The sequence below is a fragment of the Schistocerca serialis genome, chromosome 6 (genome assembly GCF_023864345.2).
Source record: "Schistocerca serialis cubense isolate TAMUIC-IGC-003099 chromosome 6, iqSchSeri2.2, whole genome shotgun sequence".
NCBI lineage: Eukaryota > Metazoa > Arthropoda > Insecta > Orthoptera > Acrididae > Schistocerca > Schistocerca serialis.
In genome coordinates, this window is record NC_064643.1 from 713310643 (window position 1) to 713334554 (window position 23912).

The 23912-nt window shown below is 42.9% G+C and overlaps 1 protein-coding gene across 1 annotated transcript in view; it reads left to right on the forward strand.

Moving 5' to 3' along the window:
• The window catches only part of LOC126485043 (pickpocket protein 28-like), a 118551-nt gene that overhangs the window by 23430 nt on the left and 71209 nt on the right, over positions 1 to 23912 (forward strand). The window contains exon 3 of the mRNA XM_050108645.1: positions 10431 to 10664. Within this exon, the coding sequence (XP_049964602.1) occupies positions 10431 to 10664 (234 nt within the window). The remainder of the gene's footprint in view (positions 1 to 10430; positions 10665 to 23912) is intronic.

Consider the following 23912-nt stretch of genomic DNA (forward strand, 5'->3'; position numbering starts at 1 on the left):
GTTATCACAATCCACTTTCTTTATCACACTAGCTCACAGATTAGTGTTTATTGAGGCTAAAAATGGCACATTTCACTGCGAAAGGTGAGTCTATGCGGCAAGGCGTAATACACAATGATAGTTTGCCGTTAGTATCATTTCAGAATAGCCCTGAAGTTGGGCTTGTGAGAGTTCTCCCACATAGGTATACTTTTGTTCAACTCAGTTTGCGTTTCCAACGGTCCGGATTTCAGGGTAGACCATGTTCAGGAATTTCATGAAGATCCAGGTTTAAATTTGTAACATGTGGTCGCCTTCAAGTCTCGTGTTCATTAATTTGTATTATTCGTAGATGCACCACATGGCCTAACACGTCCGTCTGCTATGACTGGCAAACTTAGTGTGTAATTCTTGTTTTGTTAGGTGAGCAGGGGGCCTCTGTTTTTTGTTACCCAGCCAATCGGAAGCAAGAAAAAAGCTACACTTTTCTGTAAGATAATGCAGTATGTCTGTTGCTCTGATAATGATTTTTTTTCCAGCAGTGGAAGACGTGGGTATGTCACCTTATAAGCCAATATCACGTCACAGCATGACTCTGATTTTTTTTAAACATAAGCTACACTATTACTTCTTAAAAAAAGTCTTCACCTGAAACAGCATGACCTCTATAGTGATGTAAAGGACTAAGTAGTCATATACGCTACATGCTATCTGAGGTTGTTCCCAGGGCATCTCATATGGAACTGGACACTATCATAAAGCAAACATTTAAAACGCCGTAATGGGAGAAGAACTAGACTAACTACGATCGAGTGATGTGGGTAATTGGTTAAATCCCCCACGACTTTCTTTTGGATGATGGCGGTTCAGACGCCTGTTGTAGCGATCCAGCTACATACAGCTAACCTACTATGTTATCTAGTTCAGTTATGAATCAACCCATTTGAAGTGATCGTGACTCAGCTTGCCACTAAATTTGCGCCAAACTACCATAAAACACAGTGAATCCTGCTCGTTGCAAATCTGATGTGGTGTGAAAAAAAAGTCTCTGATTTGTGCTAACAAAAATTTGACCGTTTTCCTAATATTTATCTCTGCATACACAGTTAAGTACGATACAACTGTATGCGTATATGGTTATGATGATGTGCCAGTAGGAAATCTGATTGTAAGTGAACACACAGTGCGCGGTCCGACACTTGTTATGTTTACTCGCATCTGCGTATGTTGCACCAGTCAGGCGTAAGTATCTCTGCTGTCATTGTCCGTTGCATTCAGCTTAATGGTGGGGGCCACAATTCGAACAAATACAATTCCCTTAATAATTGCACATTAAATTCACTGCAACTGTGGTGCACAGATGTTTCACGCTCACCGAAAGATACTTAAAATAACAGCAGCACTAAAATCATGAATGACAGAAATAGGAACAGGATTCGAAACAACTACACTAATGGAGGACAACAATGTCTACATTAATAACAAAATTTCGCTAACATGACATTTATTTTTGAAGAAGAAGCAAATCAAAGATTAGTTTCTTTGAACAAATTCAAAACAGAACGTTTACAATTTTAATAGTTGTTTTAATCTTTGATGAGGTCTAAAGCAGCAGTTGTTATCTGTTACGATGCAGGCGGTGAGGTGCAATATTGTTGGCAGCCTATCGTTGCAGTCGGCGTGTTGAAATCAGGCCAGTCTTGTGTAGATGCTCCAGATGGATTATCTGATGTGGAATTCTACCTCAACAGTGACGTATTATAGGCCACTGTACAGTTGGACATCGTTACAGTTGTTGCCAACATTCAGCTTTACAGAATGATTTATTACGTCCCTCATGCACAACGCTGAAGTAACTCAGTTCAGTAGAGGGTCTTACAGTTATTTCGATCGCAGAATTACAGTCTGTTCGTTTACCACGCGAATAACGCGACCGCAACTCGCCACTGTTGGCGGTAACACGCACACTCATAATAAAAAGTTTCTACACGCCTGTGACACAATTAACGGTCCATGCACACGGTAGTAAGTAAACTATTTAAAATGCACACGGCACGGTCACAGCGAACACATTTCATTCCAGAACACCGTAACTACAGTGTTGTCTGTCCATAGCTATAGTGTCGTAGTTAGGCGACACAGTTCGTTTGGTGGTTTTACACAGTGCAGCTTCTCTGTCCACTTTAAACCTTTTTACATTCAATTACAGGAAGGAGCAGGAATGTATCTCGTCGTTAATCAGTATCGTTCGCACCAATTGTTTCACGACACGACATAGTCCACCTTCTCGGTACCAACATCAGTGCTACGCACGCTCTACTCACACTGTTTGACCCACAATCGATATTTTGATCGCTTTCACTTTGCTTGTACAATATCCCAGTATACATTTAACTTTAAAAAATCATTCCAATCAAAATTAAGGCAATAAATGATAAACGAAGACTCAAAATATTTTACATATTCAATAGACGAGAAAACCTAATTACTAATGTCCAAAAAGGGACATAATATCACTTGCTTATTATTATTTTCAACAAAGAGTTACTCATTACATTCTAGAACAAAATAAACACTATGCTGTATCACTAGAAATTCATGTACAGCTAGGAAGAAAGAAAGAAAGCAAGAAAGAACGTAGAACAAGAAACCTCTTATATAGGTTGCAACCAAAGATGTCTTCATACCGTTGCCGGCTTTCAAAACGACTACGCACCCTCCGAGTCAACGTGGAAATATTAAAAGTTCTGGCCGATTTCGTTGTCTCGGGGCTGGAATACGTAGTTGCCGCATTACAGACCAAATACTGCTGAGTCTACAGTATACGATAAGAATACGCACATGAATCGAATGGTCGAAGGATTCTATCACTCGGCAATTCCGAATTATGAATGTAACATATAAATTTATAGATGAAAGACTGCAATTAAATAAAATCTGAAGGTATTATCTTAACGACCTCAAATGATGAGTAAGATAATAGAAGTACTTTTGACAATGCGGTATATTTCTGCAAAACATTTATTGGTGTCGATGGTCCAGCAATGAAATAAAATATAAGTTGAATAACAGGGAAACAATAGATTCCTTCTGCAAGTTATTAGTTATGAACAACATAGCTCGCGAGATATTCACTTCTAAGCGCACACTGCGTCTTCACTGCAGACGCCACGGAAATCACACAAGAGCACAGGTCGGCACTCCGAAATATTTCTATCCTCCGCGACCTCGCGCAAACTGCTCCACTGTCCAAGTCTTTCCGCCGACTGTGCGTCCGCCGCGCTCTACAGTCCGTGTCCAGCACTCACTCCAGTTTCCAGTGCCGTCCTCCCAGGACTACCTCTGTGTCCTCTCCGAAAAGTCGCTTCCATCCAGTCTCCCCATTCACGAGCGCTGTGATTGGCTAGAGCGCTCGCGCCATGTCTTCATACCAACGCACAGTCACACAAACATGTGAAACATATTCGAAATATTGGATTTACATTCAAATACTTGAAATTGAAGAAATATTCCTACGGCTGAACCATAAACACGCTCTAACATACATTATTAAATACATAAACAATTAAATAAACATATATCAGAAGAAAAGAAGCAAAAGGTAGACCAGGAGCCTAATGTCTCTGTGCTTTCTAAAACACAGTAAATATTTAACCAATTTCTTCATGAACAGTATATATCGGATATAAACAAAGACATAGATGAATATATATATATATATATATATATATATATATATATATATATATATATATAAGCATGCTGCTACCGTTACTTCGTGTAACTGTGGAGTACTTATGGCCTGACGCGATCGATAATAATCTGCCACTTTGACCTCCAATAACTCATGCACTATTCAAGATACATGCCTGTAATTTATACCAATTTAGGTTTACACTAATAGCTTTCTAAAGACACGTCGATCGACGAAATCGGATGAAGCGTTTAAATTTTGGAAATTCGTTGCTTGGTGTTACTTCTATAATTTACCGTCAGATACTAAGCTTTAAAGTAATAAAGATATTGAAAATCTGATTACACCATCAGAATCGTCGTGCAAATAATGGTAATGTACATGTTTCTTTTTGAGGTATTATGATTCATCTGGCTAGTATTAATTTCTGCACGAACTGTGAAATGTCTGCCGGACGAGTGGTTCTAGGCGCTACAGTCTGGAACCGCGCAACCGCTACAGTCGCAGGTTCGAATCCTGCCTCGGGCATGGATGTGTGTGACGTCCTTAGGTTAGTTAGGTTTAAGCATGCTTCCCACTACAGTGAACTCGCTCCTAGTCCTGTGGGATTCAGTTCCCACCTCTGTATGGCGCTACCACCTAGTGAACAGTATAGGGTACTACTTCCAATTGGAAGTTCCCGCCGTTTTTGCTGTATCTTCGCGCATTGTATAGCTGAGTGTTGCTCTGTAGAGGAGCCTTTCAGTGCTGTTTGTGTGACATTTTGTGATTTTTTCCTCAAAGCTATAGTATAAGGTAAATACTTTTGATTTACCCAAATTTATGAAGGAAAACGTAAAATTTGAACGAGGAGAATTCCAGTTTGAAACAAAAGGAGCCATTCTGCAGTAAAATGGACGGATAACCGTACCGTCACTTTCCTGTCCTCAATTCATGACCCATGAGAAACAGCCACAGTGAAAAGGAAAAACAAGGATGGTACTAGTACAGAGATTTCTTGTCCTGAAGTTGTGGCAGAATACAACAAAATAATGGGTGGTGTCGATAAGTTTGATCAATTACGAGAAAAGTATGCTATTGGCTGACGTTCTGTAAAATGGTGGCACAGAATATTTTATTTCCTGCTGGACGTTGCTGCAGTGAACAGATTTATCCTGTGGAAAATAAGAAAAAGAGAAAGTGGACAGCATGATCAGCTCACATACAGGATCCATCTAGCCCGACAATTGATCGCTGGCTTCTCATCCCAAAAAAGGCGTGGACAAAAACCTGTCTTTCTGGCAAAGAGGGGTAAAGTACCTGAAGATTTTCGTCATGTGGCTGTAGGGGAGCATCAACCCATTTTAGGAAAAACGAACTGGACGTGCCGTCATTGTAGTACCAAAGTTGTGGAAGAGAGCACTCGCTGTGTTTGTACATATTGTCAAATGCCACTTTGCATATACCCATGTTTCAGAAAATTTCATGGCGAGTAATTGTGAACAATCATTGTAACAAGAGAAGTAAATTTATCAAATAAATATGACATACATAAGGGCAGTGGGGAGAATACTTCCCACCTTGTTGTGTGACCCCACCTTCACAGTTGGAGCAAATTTGGTATTCTGTATGATAAATATACCTCTCTGTTAACTACTATCTGCTCTCCATTCATTAAAAAAACTGCTCAATAATTTTTCCCACGAAAGGGTTAAGTAGTTCTAAGTTCTAGGGGACTGATGACCTCAGCAGTTAAGTCCCTTAGTGCTCAGAGCCATTTGAACCATTCTTGTGAAATGTCCGCCATTAAGGTTTCACAAAGTCCGCCATCTTTGGCACTCCCGGCATAGACATCTCCTTCACCGACACAAAGCACCGTCCTCGTCACAGCGGAATTCCCAGCCACGCGGCCGATGGACCACATGCTGGGGCTACCCCTCCTGCAACGGCCGATGTCCGACACCACGCGGCCGGGCTGCCGAGCCGCCGCTAGCCGAACGACCCGAGCGGTGACCGCCAACTCTGAACTTGGAATATTTTCAGGGCCCGACTACTCGCCCGTTACTTCACACCGGCGACCCATTATGATTTTGATTTTCAGTCATTTTCTTAAATCGATTACGGTAGAAGCCTGGGTGGCTCTTTTCAAAGAAAAAGAAGAAGAATGAGTAGGTTTTCATGTCCCATCGGCGACGAGGTCATCAGAGGTGGAGCACAAGCTCGTAGTGGCGAAGTATGGTGAAGGAAACCGACCCTGTTCTTTTCAAAGGAGCCCTTACGGCGTTTGCCTTAAGGGGCTCCGGAACGCCCTATACTTGCAATGTTAAAATAACGCTTATAAATTACATCTTTCCTCACAAAGTATTTGAGGTAGGAAGTTGAACTTTTTACAGATTATTTATTGGAATATGGGCTACAACTTAACACAGGGATTTTACAAAATTTTAGTTCAGTTATTAAAGATGATTTTTTTTTCAATTGTAATGAAAATTCACAACTTTTTTTTGCAATTTTTTATTTATATATTCAAAAATATACAGTTTTTTGGAAAAAGGCTGTGTTAAATTATGCAGAAGGTACTGTGTAACATTTACTGAAAGTTTGAAACAAATATGTTTGGAAGATCCTTAGAAAACATGCAATTAGTATGAGAAAATAAAAGTTTTGAGAATCGAGCGACAAAGATTGGATTAACTTTTTAGTGCATTCCAGGTCCATAGGATGTATTATTTTCATCCTCTGCAAACTCCTCCTCCAGCTTCCTCTTGTTCCTCCTCCTGTTTACTCTTGCTTGTATTTCTAGACTCTTTACAGCCCTGTCTGCAGCCCGAAGGCGTTCCTTGTCTAAAGCAAGCATCGCTCGTTGTTGTGTTCGTAGATTTTGCTACCATTTTCTTCAGTTGCAGTTACTGCAACACTGTTCCAAAAGGTGGTTATGTATGAACACTTATCACATTTCAGTTGTATTTCACTAGCAAGTCCTACGTGCTTTATTATGGAGAGTTCCAGACCAACTTCCCTACAATGAATACATCTTACACAGTTTGAAAAAATCCCTTTGAGAACCGACATATCAAATATTTCATTCACATCCGATTCGCCCATAAAACATTCATAGTTTTCACTCATTGAACCAAGCTTCTTCTGTGAAGTATTTTCTTTCCCACTTTGACTGCTATGGGCAGGTGTACTTGAGAGGTTAGGTTCACTCACTTGGTTATCGTCTTTATTGTTTACAGTAATAACACATACCTTTGGCTTTCCAACATTTCTCCTTTTCTTAAAAGCCTTCAGAGGATTTCTAATAACTTTACTTTTACTCATTATTATACTTCAACAAAACAGAGACTCAAGAAACAGAATTAATTACGAATATTTTCGAGATAACGACGGAGTAAATAAACATGAAACAATCGACAATCACACCAGCGATATATATTGTACCGTCACAGGTTAGCCACAACACATACTTTATCTCAAATCGCTAAAATGTACCTGATGAACACGGACGTTAATAATAACACCATTTGACAGCAGTTTAACAGCGCCACAGTGGGTCACGCCCATGTAGAACACATTTCAAAAAAAATTAAAAATAGTTGTAGTCTTCGGAATTGAATAAATTATATATCTATTAAAAGGTAACAGTTTGCAGATTCAGAAAACGCAAAAAAGTAAAAATTGAACTTTTCATGATTTTGAGCCTTTCCGGAGCCCCTTAAACTATTTAAGAAAATCGCGGATGATATCAATCTGGATAATCCACTGAGATTTGAACCGCTATTCTCCCGAGTGGAGAGATGGAGCCCCTCCACGCCCGCACCAACGTGGTGACCAAACCGAAAGTCCTACTGTCTTCTCCGTCAACATGCTAGTTATCTAATAGGTGGCTCACAGGATGCTGGACTGTGTTGATATCTTTGCGTCTGGGTAAAACTACGCATTAACACGGTCCATCAGGTGATAGATAGTGGACGAAACGTGAGTGAGGGTAGCAATTTGAAGAGCAGAGGGAAAAAAGTGACAAGGCTCGTGCCGTGGGAAAAAAACCTCTGCGGCAGTAGGATGGGCAGTAAGAGCAGTAGTGGCTTACTACCTGCGATAGTTCGTGCGAGGTTGGGTTTGTTAGTATGAGTATCATGTATCATTACCGTGGCAAGCGATGGAGATGTATCCGAGTTTGCTGCAGCCGCTGCATTCCTGGAACAATCAGGATCGTTATATACTAGTAGGAGATCGGCCATAGATCATCTCACTGTGTGGGGGAGGGTGTGAAACTTGTCTGCTTGTAGTGTACGGTACGGCTTCCCTGCGTGGTGCCAGTTATTCGGTAAGTGTGTTCCAATTCGATATCCAGTAATGGTGGCTGATTAACAGGGGCTCACTTGTACCGTTGTGTTTGCGTGTACTTGGCCATAGATGTTAGGTCCTTGCAAGTACGTCTTTTGGTCTTTTATGTTTCCATCTATTGTTGTGGTCGTAGTTCCCCAGATTCAGAATAAACGGGTTCTGCGAAAGGCTCAAATGGCTCTGAGCACTATGGGACTCAACATCTTAGGTCATAAGTCCCCTAGAACTTAGAACTACTTAAACCTAACTAACCTAAGGAAATCACACACACCCATGCCCGAGGCAGGATTCGAACCTGCGACCGTAGCAGTCCCGCAGTTCCGGACTGCAGTCCCAGAACCGCTAGACCACCGCGGCCGGCTTCTGCGAATGTCTGGAGTTCCTGTATAGTCTTGTGGTGGGTTTATGGATTACCTCCGTGAGAGCCTCAACTCGGTTTTCCCAGTGAAAGACCGCGATGTGTGTGTATCGTGGAGCATTGCTTATGATTTTGAGTATTTTGTTTTGTATAAGCTGCAGACGGCGCAAGCGTGTGGGCACAGCGTATCCCCAGACAGGAGCTGCGTACGTCATCAGGGGTCGAATAAGTGTCATGTGCATGGACCTCGACACCCTTCTGTTCAGTGTGCTACGCCTGTTGAGCATAGGGCAGAGCTGTTTGAGCCTCGCGCTTGCTCTGTTGGTCATGTGTTGTATGTGGTCCCCCCAGAGTAATTTCCGGTCCAGCCAGACACCGAGGTATTGGGCGTGCATGTAGAGTTATTAGTCTGCAGTATCGGTGTTTGGGCAGTTGCTTCGGTCTTCTAGTGAACAGAACGGCTTCGCACTTGTCGACGTTTACTCTAACACGCCATTTCTCTAACCAAGGCTCAGCCATTCTGACAAGGGCACCTCCCCATCCCACCCCCCTCAGGTTTAGTTATAAGTTGGCACAGTGGATAGGCCTTGAAAAACTGAACACAGATCAATCGAGAAAACAGGAAGAAGTTGTGTGGCGCTTCAGTCTGGAACCGCGCGGCCGCTAGGGTCGCAGGTTCGAATCCTGCCTCGGGCATGGATGTGTGTGATGTCCTTAGTTAGGTTTAAGTAGTTCTAAGTTCTAGGGGACTGATGACCTCAGATGTTAAGTCCCATAGTGCTCAGAGCCATCTGAACCATTTTTTTTTTTGAAACTGTGTGGAACTATGAAAAAAATAAGCAAAATATACAAACTGAGTAGTCCATGCGCAAGACAGGCAAAATCAAGGATAGTGTTAGCTCAGGTGGCTCGTGGTCCCGTGGTGCCGCCATGGTAACTCAGCGTGTTCGGTCAGAGGGTTAGCTGCCCTCTGTAATAAAAAAAAACTGAGTTAATGGGTCAACGACGAACTTAAACGGGTGTCTTGCGATGTCCACACCGAGCAGATACAACGAACGAAAACGAACAAAATGAGATTAAAAACAAAACAAAAAAAAAGTGGTTAGCGTGAGGAGCTGTGGAACGAGAGGTCCTTGGTTCAAGTCTTCCCTCGAGTGAAAAGTTTACGTTCTTTATTTTCGCAAAGTCCGTTCGTTCATTGAGGTCTCTGTTCACTGTAATAAGTTTAGTGTCTGTGTTTTGCGACCGCACCGCAAAACCGTGCGATTAGTAGACGAAAGGACGTACCTGTCCAATGGGAACCTAAAACAAGGTCATAGGTCAACCGATTCCTCCACAGGAAAACACGTCTGATATATTCTATACGGCATGAGCGTCACATGACAGGAATATGTTGTCGACCCACGTAACTTGTACACTTGGCGAAAGGGTAAAAAGATTCTTCTACCTTGCCCGATTTAGGTTTTCTTGTGGATGTGTTAATCACTCCCGAAAAAATGATGAAAACATAAGAGTTTGTCACATAAACTACAACAAATCAATGCAACAGTTTCACAGTCGCATCAGACGGACGGACGGACAGATAATAATTGTCTGAAAATAAAAAATAAACTTTTCACGCGAGGGAAAACTTGAACCAAGGACCTCTCGTTCCGCAGCTGCTCACGCTAACCACGGGACCACGGCGCTCCTGAGCGCCCACTGTCCTTGATGTTGCATATCTTGCACTTGGACCACTCAGTTTGTATATTTTGCTTATTTTTTTCATAGTTCCACACAACTTCTTCCTGTTTTCTCGATTGATCTGTGTTCAGTTATTCAAGACCTATCCACTGCGCCAACTTATAACTAAATCTGAGGGGGGTGCGATGGGGAGGTTCCCTTGTGAGTGCGGTCTGTAGACGTATACGAGTGCAGTGGCTTACCACTGCGCCACCACGCCCGGTGGGATCCTTTGAAAAGTACACCGGGAGGTTCCACATCTGCAATGACCTCTGAGTCGACGTGATGACAATCCTGCTTTTCTACGACTACGAAACTGAGGTGGGCGTGGCCCCCTTTTGTTGGCAGAGTATGCTGGGTGCTGACCTTCCTGCTGAGCCTCTCCGTGTGCTGCGTCTTCATCTGGCAGGCCAAGCACAAGTGGGACACGACGCCCGTCATCGTCACCTTCGCCGAGTCCTCCTACCCGGTCAGCAAGCTGCCCTTCCCCGCCGTCACCATATGCGGCGAGGCCAAAATCAACCACGTTCTCTTCTCCTACCAGCAGATGTATGAACGGAGGGACAACATCACCGAAGAACAGTAAGTCTTGGTAGATCTCAGTGTAATAATTCTGTAGCTGTATGTATGCTTACCCGCACTCGGACCTTTCTTCTACAATTGTTGACAACTACGCAACAACTACGGGAAAAAATACGAGGGTCGTTCAATAATTAATGCCCCACATTTTTTCTCAGTACATATTTATTGTTAAGAGTCAGCATTTGGTGACAACATACATCAACATGTCTTGCGCATGTCCTATTTTTCTATGTAGTAATCACTAAAGACCAAAACTTTCATGGATATGACGGGGTACCTAGCAGAATACTGAAGTATTGTTCTATGTATGTTAGCCCAGTACTTAGCCATATCTGTAACTTTTCCCTTGGGAGTGGTCGGTTTCCTGACTGATTAAAGTACTCGGTAGTGAAGCCGCTTTATAGAAAGGGAGACAAGGATAATGTTGACAATTTTAAACCTATTTCTATACCATCGCTGTTTGCTAAAGTTATCGAGAGGGTTGTATATACAAGGTTACTGGAGCACTTAAATTCACATAATTTGCTGTCAAATGTACAGTTTGGTTTTAGAAATGGTTTAACAACTGAAAATGCTATAGTCTCTTTTCTCTGTGTGGTTTTGGACGGATTAAATAAAAGGTTGCGAACGCTAGGTGTTTTCTTTGATTTAACGAAGGCTTTTGACTGTGTTGACCACAAAATATTACTGCAGAAGTTGGACCATTATGGACTAAGGAGAGTAGCTTACAATTGGTTCGCCTCTTACTTTAAGAACAGAAAGCAAAAGGTAAATCTCCGCAATATTGAGAGTGGTAGTGATGTTCAGTCCCAATGGGACACTGTTAAGTGGGGGTGTTCCCCAAGGGTCAGTGCTGGGGCCACTGCTGTTTCTTATTTATATAAATGATATGCCTTCTGGTATTACAGGTGATTCAAAAATATTTCTGTTTGCTGATGACATCGGCTTGGTAGTGAAGGATCTTGTGCGTAATATTGAAACAGTATCAAAAAATGTAGTTCATGAAATAAATTCGTGGCTTGTCGAAAATAATTTGATGCTAAATCACAGTAAGACTCAGTTTTTATAGTTTCTAACTCACAATTCAACAAGAACCGATATTTTGATCAGACAGAATGGGCATATTATAAGCGAGACGGAACAAATGGTTCAAATGGCTCTGAGCATTATGGGACGTAACATCTGAGGTCATCAGTCCCCTAGACTTAGAACTACTTAAACCTAAGTAACCTAAGGACATCACACACATCCATGCCCGAGGCAGGATTCGAACCTGCGACCGTAGCGGTCGCGCGGTTCCAGACTGTAGCGCCTAGAACCGCTCGGCCACACCGGCCGGCCGAGACGGAGCAGTTCAAGTTCCTAGGCATTCGGATGGATAGTAAGCTGTTGTGGAAGACCCATGTTCAGGATCTTGTTCAGAAACTAAATGCTACTTTATTTACCATTAGAACAGTATGTGAAATAAGTGACAGTTTAACATAAAAAGTAGTCTACTTCGCATATTTTCATACGCTTATGTCGTATGGTATTATTTTTGGGGTAATTCTTCTGATTCAGAAATGGTATTTTTGGCTCAAAAACGGGCTGTTCGAGCTATATGTGGTGTAAGTTCGAGAACCTCTTGTCGACCCCTATTCAATAGTCTGGGAATTCTGACATTGCCCTCACAGTATATATTTTCTTTAATGTCGGTTGTTGTTAGCAATATTAGCTTATTCCCAAGAGTTAGCAGCTTTCGCTCAGTTAATACTAGGCAGAAATCAAATCTGCATGTGGAATGCACTTCCTTGACTCTTGTGCAGAAAGGAGTGCAGTATTCTGCTACATCCATTTTCAATAAGCTACCACAAGAACTCAAAAATCTTAGCAGTAGCCCAAACACTTTTAAGTCTAAACTGAAGAGTTTGCTCATGGCTCACTCCTATTGTGTCGAGGAGCTCCGGGAAGAGCTGAAAAATGAAGCAAATTCCAGTGTTACATTGTTGATTTTCTTTATTTGAACTTACGACTTGTCGCTTGAATATGTTTCTTATATTTCATTTTATCTGTTTCTACTATCGTGTTATAATTTCATGTATTGACTCGTTCCATGACCATGGAGACTTCTCCCTAATTTGGTCCCACGGAACAATAAACAAACAAATAAATAAATAAAATAAAAAAATCACGTTCTATGGCTATACAGCAACGTTGTGAAAGAGCATGTGTTCCCTGCTGGTAAAAACTCTTGTCCTATAGGTGTAACCATGTTTTCACTGCACGACCGACACTCTCGTCATCTTCAGAGTGTGTTCCCAGTAGAGAAAGGCCTCTCCGTCTGTCTCAAAACGCTCCAACATTTCATATGGAAAGGCCTTTATTTGAACCGAATGGTCCGCTGTGACCATTCGTGGAATCCATCGTGAGCCTCTCTTTCAATATTCGAGAGTCTCGATCACAGCAGACGCACTTCCAATGCTGACCGACAGCTGTAGAGCCAATCGTCGAGTTGTGATGCGCCGGTCGTCAAGTATAATGGCATCTGCACCATTCAGCATGTCTGGAGCAGTGGCTGTGACAGGATGTCTCGAGCGTGGCTAGTCATGGAGCTCTGTTTCTGCATTTCCTAAGGCTGTAACTTTCTTTACCCATCGCCCAACTGTACTATCAACTGCAGCATCGCCATATACTGCACACAAACGTTTATGGATGTTCACCACCGTTTCTTTTTCTGCACAGAAGAATTGGATAACAGCACGCTGCTTGTAACGTGAGTCGAATGTAGACGCCATTTTGACGCCGTGCTGCGGCTCTGCCTTCTGACAGAACTGTTCGAAACTTCATCGGCGCTCAGAACAAACATCAAACGTGAAACACCAACAAGGATATTTGTCTGTGTATATTAATGGCTTTTTTAAAAAATGTGGGGCATTGCTTATTGAACGACCCTCGTACTTCGACAATACGAATGGTACAGAAGCAATATCATCTTGAGACCACTTGACCTGATGTATTCCAGCAACAAAATTTGCCCTCAGCCCAGATTCCATGAGTGCTTTTTTAGGCATCAAGAACAAGCACTCTCCCATGAAACCAGTTTTGAATATTCAGAAAATCCTCCTTTTTCCAACTCATTCTCGTAAATAACATGATCTTCCGTATGATACCAGGACATGTGTTGTAAGCTTTGTATGAAGTATTGTCTGTCTAAAATGAAACTGAATACATTGATTTCGAAACCTTTCTCCTCATGTAACGTGTACATTAGATATTGCACACAACTGCTGAACAAAACTGACCTTGGTTGGCCCTGTGTTCAGCATGTGAACAGAGTCATGGAATGAAACTTTAAATTTCATGAAATGCAAAATTTCAAATAAAGAAAATGACTCCAATAAAATGCCAAAAGACTAATCGTGTCCTTAATGAAAACTATATTCACACATCAAAAAAAAAAGTTTTGCATCACCCCAGTTCGCAGAAATCCCGAAGACAGACGTTGACTGTGGATACTGTGTCACAGACACAGTCTGTTTGACTGTTCAGGGATATCATTAAACCCGCCCAAAGATGTAAACAACCATGCATGAGCAGCGCCTATTAGACGGAGGGGGTACGACAGCCGATAAGTTCCAATCATTCCATCAGGAAGGAGGTACATGCTAGTGTTGTCTATGGTTAACCATGCATAGACGGTCAATACCGCCGTTCGATCGCGAGCGCATTGTTACTTTGTGCCAGAAACGGCTCTCAGCGAGGGAAGTGTCCAGGCGTCTCGGAGGGAACCAAAGCGATGTTGTTAGGACATGAAGGAGATACAGAGAGTCGACCGGTGTGGCCGTGCGGTTGTAGGCGCTTCAGTCTGGAACCGCGCGACCGCTACGGTCGCAGTTTCGAATCCTGCCTCGGGCATGGATGTGTGTGATGTCCTTAGGTTAGGTAGGTTTAAGTAGTTATAAGTTCTAGGGGACCGATGACCTCAGATGTTAAGTCCCATAGTGCTCACAACCATTTGAACCATTTGAAGATACAGAGAGACGGGAACTGTAGATGACATAGCTCGTTCACGTCGCCCAAGGGCTACTACTGCAGTGGACGACCGCTAGCTACGGATTATGGCTCGGAGGAACACTGCCAGCAAAGCCAACATGTTGAATAATGATTTTCGCGCAGTCACAGGACGTCGTGTTACGGCTCAAACTGTGCGCAACTTCACTCCCGACGTCCATGGCGAGGTCCATCTTTACAACCACGACACCATGCAGCAAGGTACAGATGAACGAAACGACATGCCGAACGGACGGCTCAGGATTGGCATCACGTTCTCTTCACCGATGAGTGTCGCATATGCCTTCAACCAGACAATCGCCAGAGACGTGCTTGGAGGCAACCCGGTCAGGCTGAATGCCTCAGACACACTGTCCAGCGAGTGCAGCAAGGTGGAGGTTCCCTGATGTTTTGGGGTGATATTATGTGGGGCCGACGTACACCGCTGGTGGTCGTGGAAGGTGCCATAACGGCTGTACGATACGTGAATGCCATCCTCCGACCGATAGTGCAACTATATCGGCAGCATATTGGCGAGGTATTGTCTCCACGGACAACAATTCGCACCGCCATCGTGCACATCTTGTGAATGACTTCCTCAGAATAACGGCATCGCTCGACTAGCGTGGCCAGCATGTTCTCCAGACATGAATCGTATCGAAAATGCGTGGGATAGATTGAAAAGGGCTGTTTATGGACGACGTGACCCATCAACCATTCTGAGGGATCTACGCCAAACCGCCGTTGAGGAGTGGGACAATCTGGACCAACAATGCTTGATGAACTTGTGGATAGTATGCCACGACGAATACAGGCATGCGTCAATGGAAGAGGACGTGCTACTGGGTATTAGAGGTACCGGTGTGTACAGCAATCTGGACCACCACCTCTGAAGGTCTCGCTCTGTAGTTGTACAACATGCAGTGTGTCGTTTTCACGAGCAATAAAAAGGACGGAAATGATGTTTATGTTGATCTCTACTCCAGTTTTTTGTACAGGTTCCGGAACTCTCGGAACCGAGATGATGCAAAACTTATTTTGATGTGTGTTACTAAAATACATGGCCGAGCGGTTCTAGGCGCTACAGTCTGGAACCGCGCGACCGCTACGGTCGCAGGTTCGAATCCTGCCCCGGTCATGGACGTGTGTGATGTCCTTAGGTTAGTTAGGTTTAAGTAGTTCTAAGTTCTAGGGGACTGATGACCTTAGAAGTTAAGTCCTATAGTGCTCAGAGCCATTTGAACCATTTGAACTAAAACTCAATACCAAAGTGCGTTATGGACGTTGCGTTATATGAAGTGCAATGTTAGGATCCACAAATATAAATTATTGCTCTAAAACTAAACTCCGTCCGAACAGGACTCGAGGGCCCAAAGGAACTGACCGACCGCCGTGTCATTCTCAGGCTACAGGCCTGGCTGGATGCAGATACGGAGGGGAATGTGGTCAGCACACCACTCTCTCGGCCGCTGACAGTTTTCGTCACCGGAGCCGCTACTTTCCCATCAAGAACCTTCTCAATTGGACTCACAAGGGTTGAATGCACCCCACTTGCCAACAGCGCTCGGCAGACAGGACTATCAACCATTCAAGTGCTAGCCAAACCCAGTGACGCTTAATTTTGATGATAAGACGGGAAACGGTGTTACCCCTGCGTCAAGGCCGGTGGGTAAATTGCTGCTCTCCTCGGAAGAAAATAGCTGTTTGATACTACCAATACCGTTAACCAAGAATTGAAGTACTTGCCAGCACGACACCTGACAATCCTGACTACACACTGTTTGGACACTAATGCAAGATGAGAGCTGTCCTGAAATATAAGTTACTTACCTCTTGGTCAGCATGTTTCTTTTCTTGTGTCTGGAGTACTGACGTTCTCGAAAGCAAAAACATGTCAGCAGATGCAGCAGCAAAAGTTAATAATCTATTCTCTCTTTGATTTGGTCAGAAACAGTCTGTCGCTTCATGTGACGTAAGGTACAATGCGCACATGATGAAAATTCAAAACTTTACCATGAATCGTGGAAGCAACTTTTACTTTAAAGAAAACCGATTTTGAGAAATCAAACTCTGATTATTGACAAAAAAAAACTGCACAGCATAAGAAGACTCTAACAATTACGAAATTCTCTCATTACAAGGAAACTACGGAATGGATAGTGTCTTGAAAGGAGGGTATAAGATGAACATCAACAAAAGCAAAACGAGGATAATGCAATGTAGTCGAATTAAGTCGGGTGATGCTGAGGGAATTAGATTAGGAAATGAGACACTTAAAGTAGTAAAGGAGTTTTGCTATATGGAGAGCAAAGTAACTGACGATGGTCGAAGTAGAGAAGATATAAAACATAGACTGGCAATTCCGAGGAAAGCGTTTCTGATGAAGAGAAATTTGTTAACATCAAGTATAGATTTAAGTGTCAGGAAGTCGTTTCTGAAAGTATTTGTATGGAGTGTAGCCTTGTATGGAAGTGAAACATGGACGATAAATAGTTTGGACAAGAAGATAATAAAAGCTTTCGAAATGTGGTGCTACAGAAGAATACTGTAGATTAGATGGGTAGATCACATAACTAATGAGGAGGTATTGAATAGAATTGGGGAGAAGAGAAGTTTGTGGCACAACTTGACTAGAAGAAGGGATCGGTTGGTAGGACATGTTCTGAGGCGTCAAGGGATCACCAATTTAGTATTGGAGGGCAGCGTGAGGGGAAAAATCGTAGAGGGAGACCAAGAGATGAATACACTAAGCAGATTCAGAAATATGTAGGTTGCAGTAGTTACTCGGAGATGAAGAAGCTTGCACAGGATAGAGTAGCATGGAGAGATGCATCAAACCAGTCTCTGGACTGAAGACCACAACAACAAAGAAACTGCAAACACAACTTTAAAATTTCTCCAAAATCTTTTCTATCAATAACATGAACAAGAAAGCATTATATGTCAGTTTTCAGCTCCATAATAAAGTATTCGAGGTAGCATCTCCCAGATTCACAGACAGCAGATCTCATTCTTTGCCGGCCGGGGTGGCCAAGCGGTTAAAAGCGCTACAGTCTTGGACCGCGCGACCGCTACGGTCGCAGGTTCGAATCCTGCCTCGGGCATGGATGTGTGTGATGTCCTTAGGTTAGTTAGGTTTAAGTAGTTCTAAGTTATAGGGGACTGATTACCTTAGAAGTTAAGTCCCATAGTGCTCAGAGCTATTTCATTCTTTGAAAAACTCAACTGTTCGCTCCTATGCTTCAAATAAGAATGTCCCAACGTTGCACAAGTGGCAGGGCAGCAAGCCAACCACAGATAAAACTAAACACAGAGTCAAGGATCTTATACACTGCTCTACAGTGCACTCACTCATGTTTGTCCCAGTAAAAGCGAATTGCTTACGCCAGCAGAAAACATGTGAGAATCTTACAGTAGTTATTCCATGTAACGAACTGACGGATATGGCAGTCAAGTAGATTGGGATACTTCCTTCTGTGACACGTTGCTCTGTCCTCCTGCATGTTGTGAATTCACACTTGAAGCCAGACTACAGAAGAGTGATTGATAAGAATTTCTTCTACTGGGTGTGTATTATGTCCCGTTTATTTCTTTCCCAGCAACAGTGTGGTGGTCGAAGTTTGCTAACGTCAAAAAAATGGCTCTGAGCACTATGGGACTCAACTGCTGAGGTCATTAGTCCCCTAGAACTTAGAACTAGTTAAACCTAACTAACCTAAGGACATCACAAACATCCATGCCCGAGGCAGGATTCGAACCTGCGACCGTAGCGGTCTTGCGGTTCCAGACTGCAGCGCCTTTAACCGCACGGCCACTTCGGCCGGCCTGCTAACGTCAGTCAAGCCACATTTTGTTAGAATACACATTATTTTCTGATAGGAAGTTAACCCAGTGTTCAGCTAGATACATACTCTCTATTTTGCATGATTTCTTTATAAACATCAAATATCTTACACAGTCTTGGATAGGAACCCCATCTCCCTCTCCTTTTATCAGCTAATTTCAGCAAACATTCCATTCATAATTTTTATTAATGAAATGTATGCAGAATTTTGTTGACTTTCTCAGATATTGCCCATCTGATATTATTTGATTAATTTATTGTGGTTGTTTATTTAATTCCTTACTTTTGTTTTCTTTTTACGACCTTACCTTTCATTGTTGCTTGCGTTATAATAGTCACATTGTCGTGCATTATACACCTCAATATCAACATCTTTAGATTTTCACCGAGCGAGGTGGCGCAGTGGTTAGCACTCTGGACTCGCATTCGGGAGGAAGACGGTTCAATCCCACGTCCGGCCATCGTGATTTAAGTTTTCCGTGATTTCCCTAAATCGCTTCAGGCAAATGCCAGGATGGTACCATTGACACGGCACAGCCGACTTCCTTCCCCATCCTTCCCTAATCCAATGAGCGCGATGACCTCGCTGTTTGGTCTCTTCCCCCAAACAACCCAAACCGTACTAGATTTTGAGCTATTGATCGACTGGCTAGCACAATAACATTCAACAAGTTCGTAAAATGGACACACTGATGTGCATAAAAACAAAGTATCTACAGCAAAAACTGAGAATTATTTAGTGTTCTGTTAAGTAGGTATTAGAATCACCAGCACAAAAAATATCTTTCTTGTGGGCAGAATTTGTGCTTCTACGAGATAGCTGATGTCCGATTTCTAGACCATGTTGTGAGGAAGACTTGCATAGTACTTCTTTAGCCAATGCAAACAGATCTCTTTACCTTTCCCAGTTATAAGGAGAATGTTGTTTACAGGATGTGTGTGTGTGTGTGTGTGTGTGTGTGTGTGTGTGTGTGTGTGTGTGTTTGGAGCTTACGAGCGCTCTACAGGATATACTGTACATGTCACATATATCTTAATGATGCAGTAGTGTTATACTGTACAAACCACGAGTAATGATCACAGTTGTCATTCCTCAAAATTTTGCAATGTGCTGGATCATTTGCACACACAATTCTTTGAGGCAACAGGATAATCATGACGGGACTGTTGAACAAGGGTGTAGCTACTGAATAGCCAGTACTTCGTAACTCCTAATTGGGAACACATTCACAACGTTTATTCCTTCAACGTATTGAACGGGGGACTACTTGACGCGCCACCGCGGCCGTGTAGCGAACTACGACGTATCGTAACAGGCAGTGTACCGGAGCTCTCACGTATCGTGTAGACGTAGAACAGAGAGCGGCTCTAAATATTAGATTAGCTTAAAATTACTTTCATTCCAATTGCTCCATAGTGAGGAGGTCCTCCAGGATGTAGAGCATGTCAGAAAACCAACAATACATGACAAACATTTACAACTCAAAAAAATAAGCTAATGTACCATTCCACAGGTCCCAAGTGGCATGGTCGTCATTACAATACTTGCGCAGTGTTTATAGCCTGCACACCTACCTACCATTTGGAGAACAGACGTGCAAGCGGACAACGCATGTTGCAACCACAAAAGAAAAAAAAGAAATGTTCCTGGTTTACGGAGAATGTAGGAGGAATGTTGAGGCTGCTGTTGCCTCGTGTGTAATGCTCGTTCTTTTCGTTCTTTTACAAGGTTGTGACCGCCTTTATGCCGGATGGCAGCGCACAGACCGGCAAAAGGAAGCAAACGTGTTACAGGAAAAGCTAATGAAATAGCTGTACTAGCGGCAGTGCACCAAACCAGCGGATAAACGCCAGGCAATTACACCGTGATCCTGGTATGTCAACAGACAGTATTGCCTCAATACTGCGTCGTCGTATCATTCATGCCACGTGTCACTGCATCAGGGACTTCATGGTGCCGATTTTCATAACCGGATAGTATTTTGTGAATCGTATCATCAAAAAATACAAACGACACCAACTTCCTTTGCCGAAATACCATTTTCCGCTGAGTCTACGTTCACAAACCACGGTGCTGTTGGTCTCCCTCTAGGATTTTTACTCTCCACGCTGCCCTCCAGTACTAAACTGGTGATCCCTTGATGCCTCAAAACATGTCCTACCAACCAATCCCTCTTTCTAGTCAAGTTGTGCCACAAATTTCTCTTCTTCCCAATACTATTCAGTACCTCCTCATTAGTTATGAGATCTACCCATCTAATCTTCAACATTCTTCTGTAGCACCACATTTCGAAAGCTTCTATTCTCTTCTTGTCTAAACTATTTATCGTCCATGTTTCACTTCCATAAATGGCTACACTCCATACAAATAGTTTCAGAAACGACTTCCTGACACTTAAATCTGTACTCGATGTTAACAAATTTCTCTTCTTTAGAAACGCTTTCCTTACCATTGCCAGTCTACATTTTATATCCTCTCTACTTCGACCATCATCAGTTATTTTGCTCCCCAAATAGTAAAACTAATCTACTACTTTAAGTGTCTCATTTCCTAAACTAATTCCCTCAGCATCACCTGATTTAATTCGACATGGCATTATGGGGAACAAAGTCATTGGTCCGTATTTTATCGACGACACGTTGAATGGACGGAAAAATCGAACGTTTTTGGAACAGGAACGACCGCTACTATTGCAGGATGTCGCTATGGATGTTCGACAACGTATGTTGTTGCGGTATGACGATTGTCCAGCGCATTACGCAATTGAAACACGGGAGTTAGCTTAGGCGTTTGAGTAAAAAGTCTCGTTTGTTGACTCATAATTATTATACGGTAATACGTTTGGCCCTTTATACCCATAGCAACAGTCACTTCCGACGTTTGCCCACGCATAATGCATTTCGTTAATTTTGAGAATCAGTCGTTATTAAGAAATGAAAATTAAAAAATTCTATCAGTACTTTATAATCTACATGTGGATGACTGTTCAGGATTACAACTTCACTATCTCGACTGGGGTCTCCACAGATAAGTGTCTGACAACTAACCAGTTACATTTTTCACGAATGGTTTGTTCGACTTCTTTCCGTACGATGTGGAACGAGTCAGTTTACGGAGTATGTATACGTTATTCGTTGCATGCTGGCAATTGATATATTAGCATATACAGGGTGACCTCTGAAAACGGACATTTTCATATTGGCTAGTATACCGTTGTCAGAAGTGGAAGGGCGCAGCACCTACGTCATTCACTTCAGGACTCTTTGCCATTTCGGTAGCAATGGAATAGTGGGCGACAGAGCATCGGGTATTCGCGTACGACAACTTTATCCTCAATGTTGAGACTGTTGTTGCAACACAGCAGTTATTTCGACTCCGTTTTCCGCACAGTTCATCAAGAGTCTGTGATCAAAATGTTACGTTTGGATTTAAAATTCCATCCGTATAAAAGACTGGCGGTTCAGCAGACCAAGGACACTGACTTTCAGCAACGAAAAGACTTCTATGTGCATATTCAGGTGGTCGGATAAATAAGACATGTGTTTATTTTCAACAGGCTTGGCAGTTGGGGAGAATTCTAGATTAATTCACGTGACATGGTATTACGGTCGCCAGACTTGTCAGCTTTTTTGCCTCTGTGTGTGTTTTGGGGGGAGGGGGGGATTTGAAAGAGCGTTATGTACGTAGACAAACTCCAAAGTTTAATGGAGCTAAAAACTGTCATTAAAGATGAAGTAGGTTTTATTGACCAACACCTGTTGGCCCGAGTTATGAGTAACTACTTGTGGCAGAGTTTAAAATTGCAGTCGAGAAAATAGTAGTGATATGGATGACACTATATTTCGTAAGTGACTACGTAAATCAAATGGAAAATGTTAATCTTTTGCTTTGTATAAATGGAAGTACATTACCGGCCATTAAAATTGCTACACCAAGCAGAAATGCAGATGATAAACGGGTATTCATTGGACAAATATATTGTACTAGAACTGACATGTGATTACATTTTCACGCAATTTGGGTGCATAGATCCTGAGAAATCAATACCCAGCACAACCACCTCTGGCCATAATAACGGCCAAGATATGCCTGAGCATTGAGTCAAACAGAGCTTGGATGGACTGTACAGCTACAGCTGCCCATGCATCTTCAACACGATACCACAATTCATCAAGAATAGTGACTGGCGTATTGTGACGTGCCAGTTGCTCAGCCACCAATGAACAGATGTTTTCAATTGGTGAGAGATCTGGAGAATATGCTGGCCAGGGCAGCAGTCGAACATTTTCTGTATCCAGAAAGGCCCGTACAGGACGTGCAACATGCGGTCGTGCATTATCCTGCTGAAATGTAGAGTTTCGCGGGGATCGACTGAAGGGTAGAGCCACTGGTCGTAACATATTTGAAATGTAACGCCCACTGTTGAAAGTGCCGTCAATGCGAGCAAGAGGTGACCGAGACGCGTAACCAATGGCACCCCATACCATCACGCCGGGTGATACGCCAGTATTGCGATGACGAATACACGCTCCCAATATGCATTTACCGCGATGTCGCCAAACACGAATGCGACCATCATGATGCTGTAAACTGAACCTGGATTCATCCGAAAAATTGACGTTTTGCCATTTGTGCACTCAGATTCGTCGTTGAGTGCACCATCGCAGGCGCACCTGTCTGTGATGCAGCGTCAAGGGTAACCGCAGCCATGGTCTCCGAGCTGATAGTCCGTGCTGCTGCAAACATCGTCGAACTGTTCGTGCACAAGGTTGTTGTCTTGCAAACGTCCACATCTGTTGACTCAGGGATCGAGACGTGGCTGCACGATCCGTTACAGCCATGCGAATAAGATGCCTGTCATCTCAACTGCTAGTGATACGAGGCCGTTGGGATCCAGCACGGCGTTCCGTAATACCCTACTGAACCCACCGATTCCATATTCTGCTAACAGTCATTGGATCTCGACCAACGCGAGCAGCAATGTCGCGATACGATAAACCGCAATCGCGATAGGCTACAATCCGACCTTTATCAAAGTCGGAAACTTGATGGTACGCATTTCTCCTCCTTATACGAGGCATCACAACAACGTTTCACCAGGCAACGCCGGTCAACTGCTGTTTGTGTATGAGAAATCGGTTGGAAACTTTCCTCATGTCAGCACGTTGTAGGTGTCGCCACCGGCGCCAACCTTGTGTGAATGCTCTGTAAAGCTAATCATTTGCATATCACCGCATCTTCTTCCTGTCGGTTAAATTTCGCGTCTGTTGCACGTCATCTTCGTTGTGCAGCAATTTTAATGACCAGTAGTGTATTGTCCTTAATATTTCGAGTACTGCTGTTCACTTGAAGGCCATCTATTTATTTCAGGTAT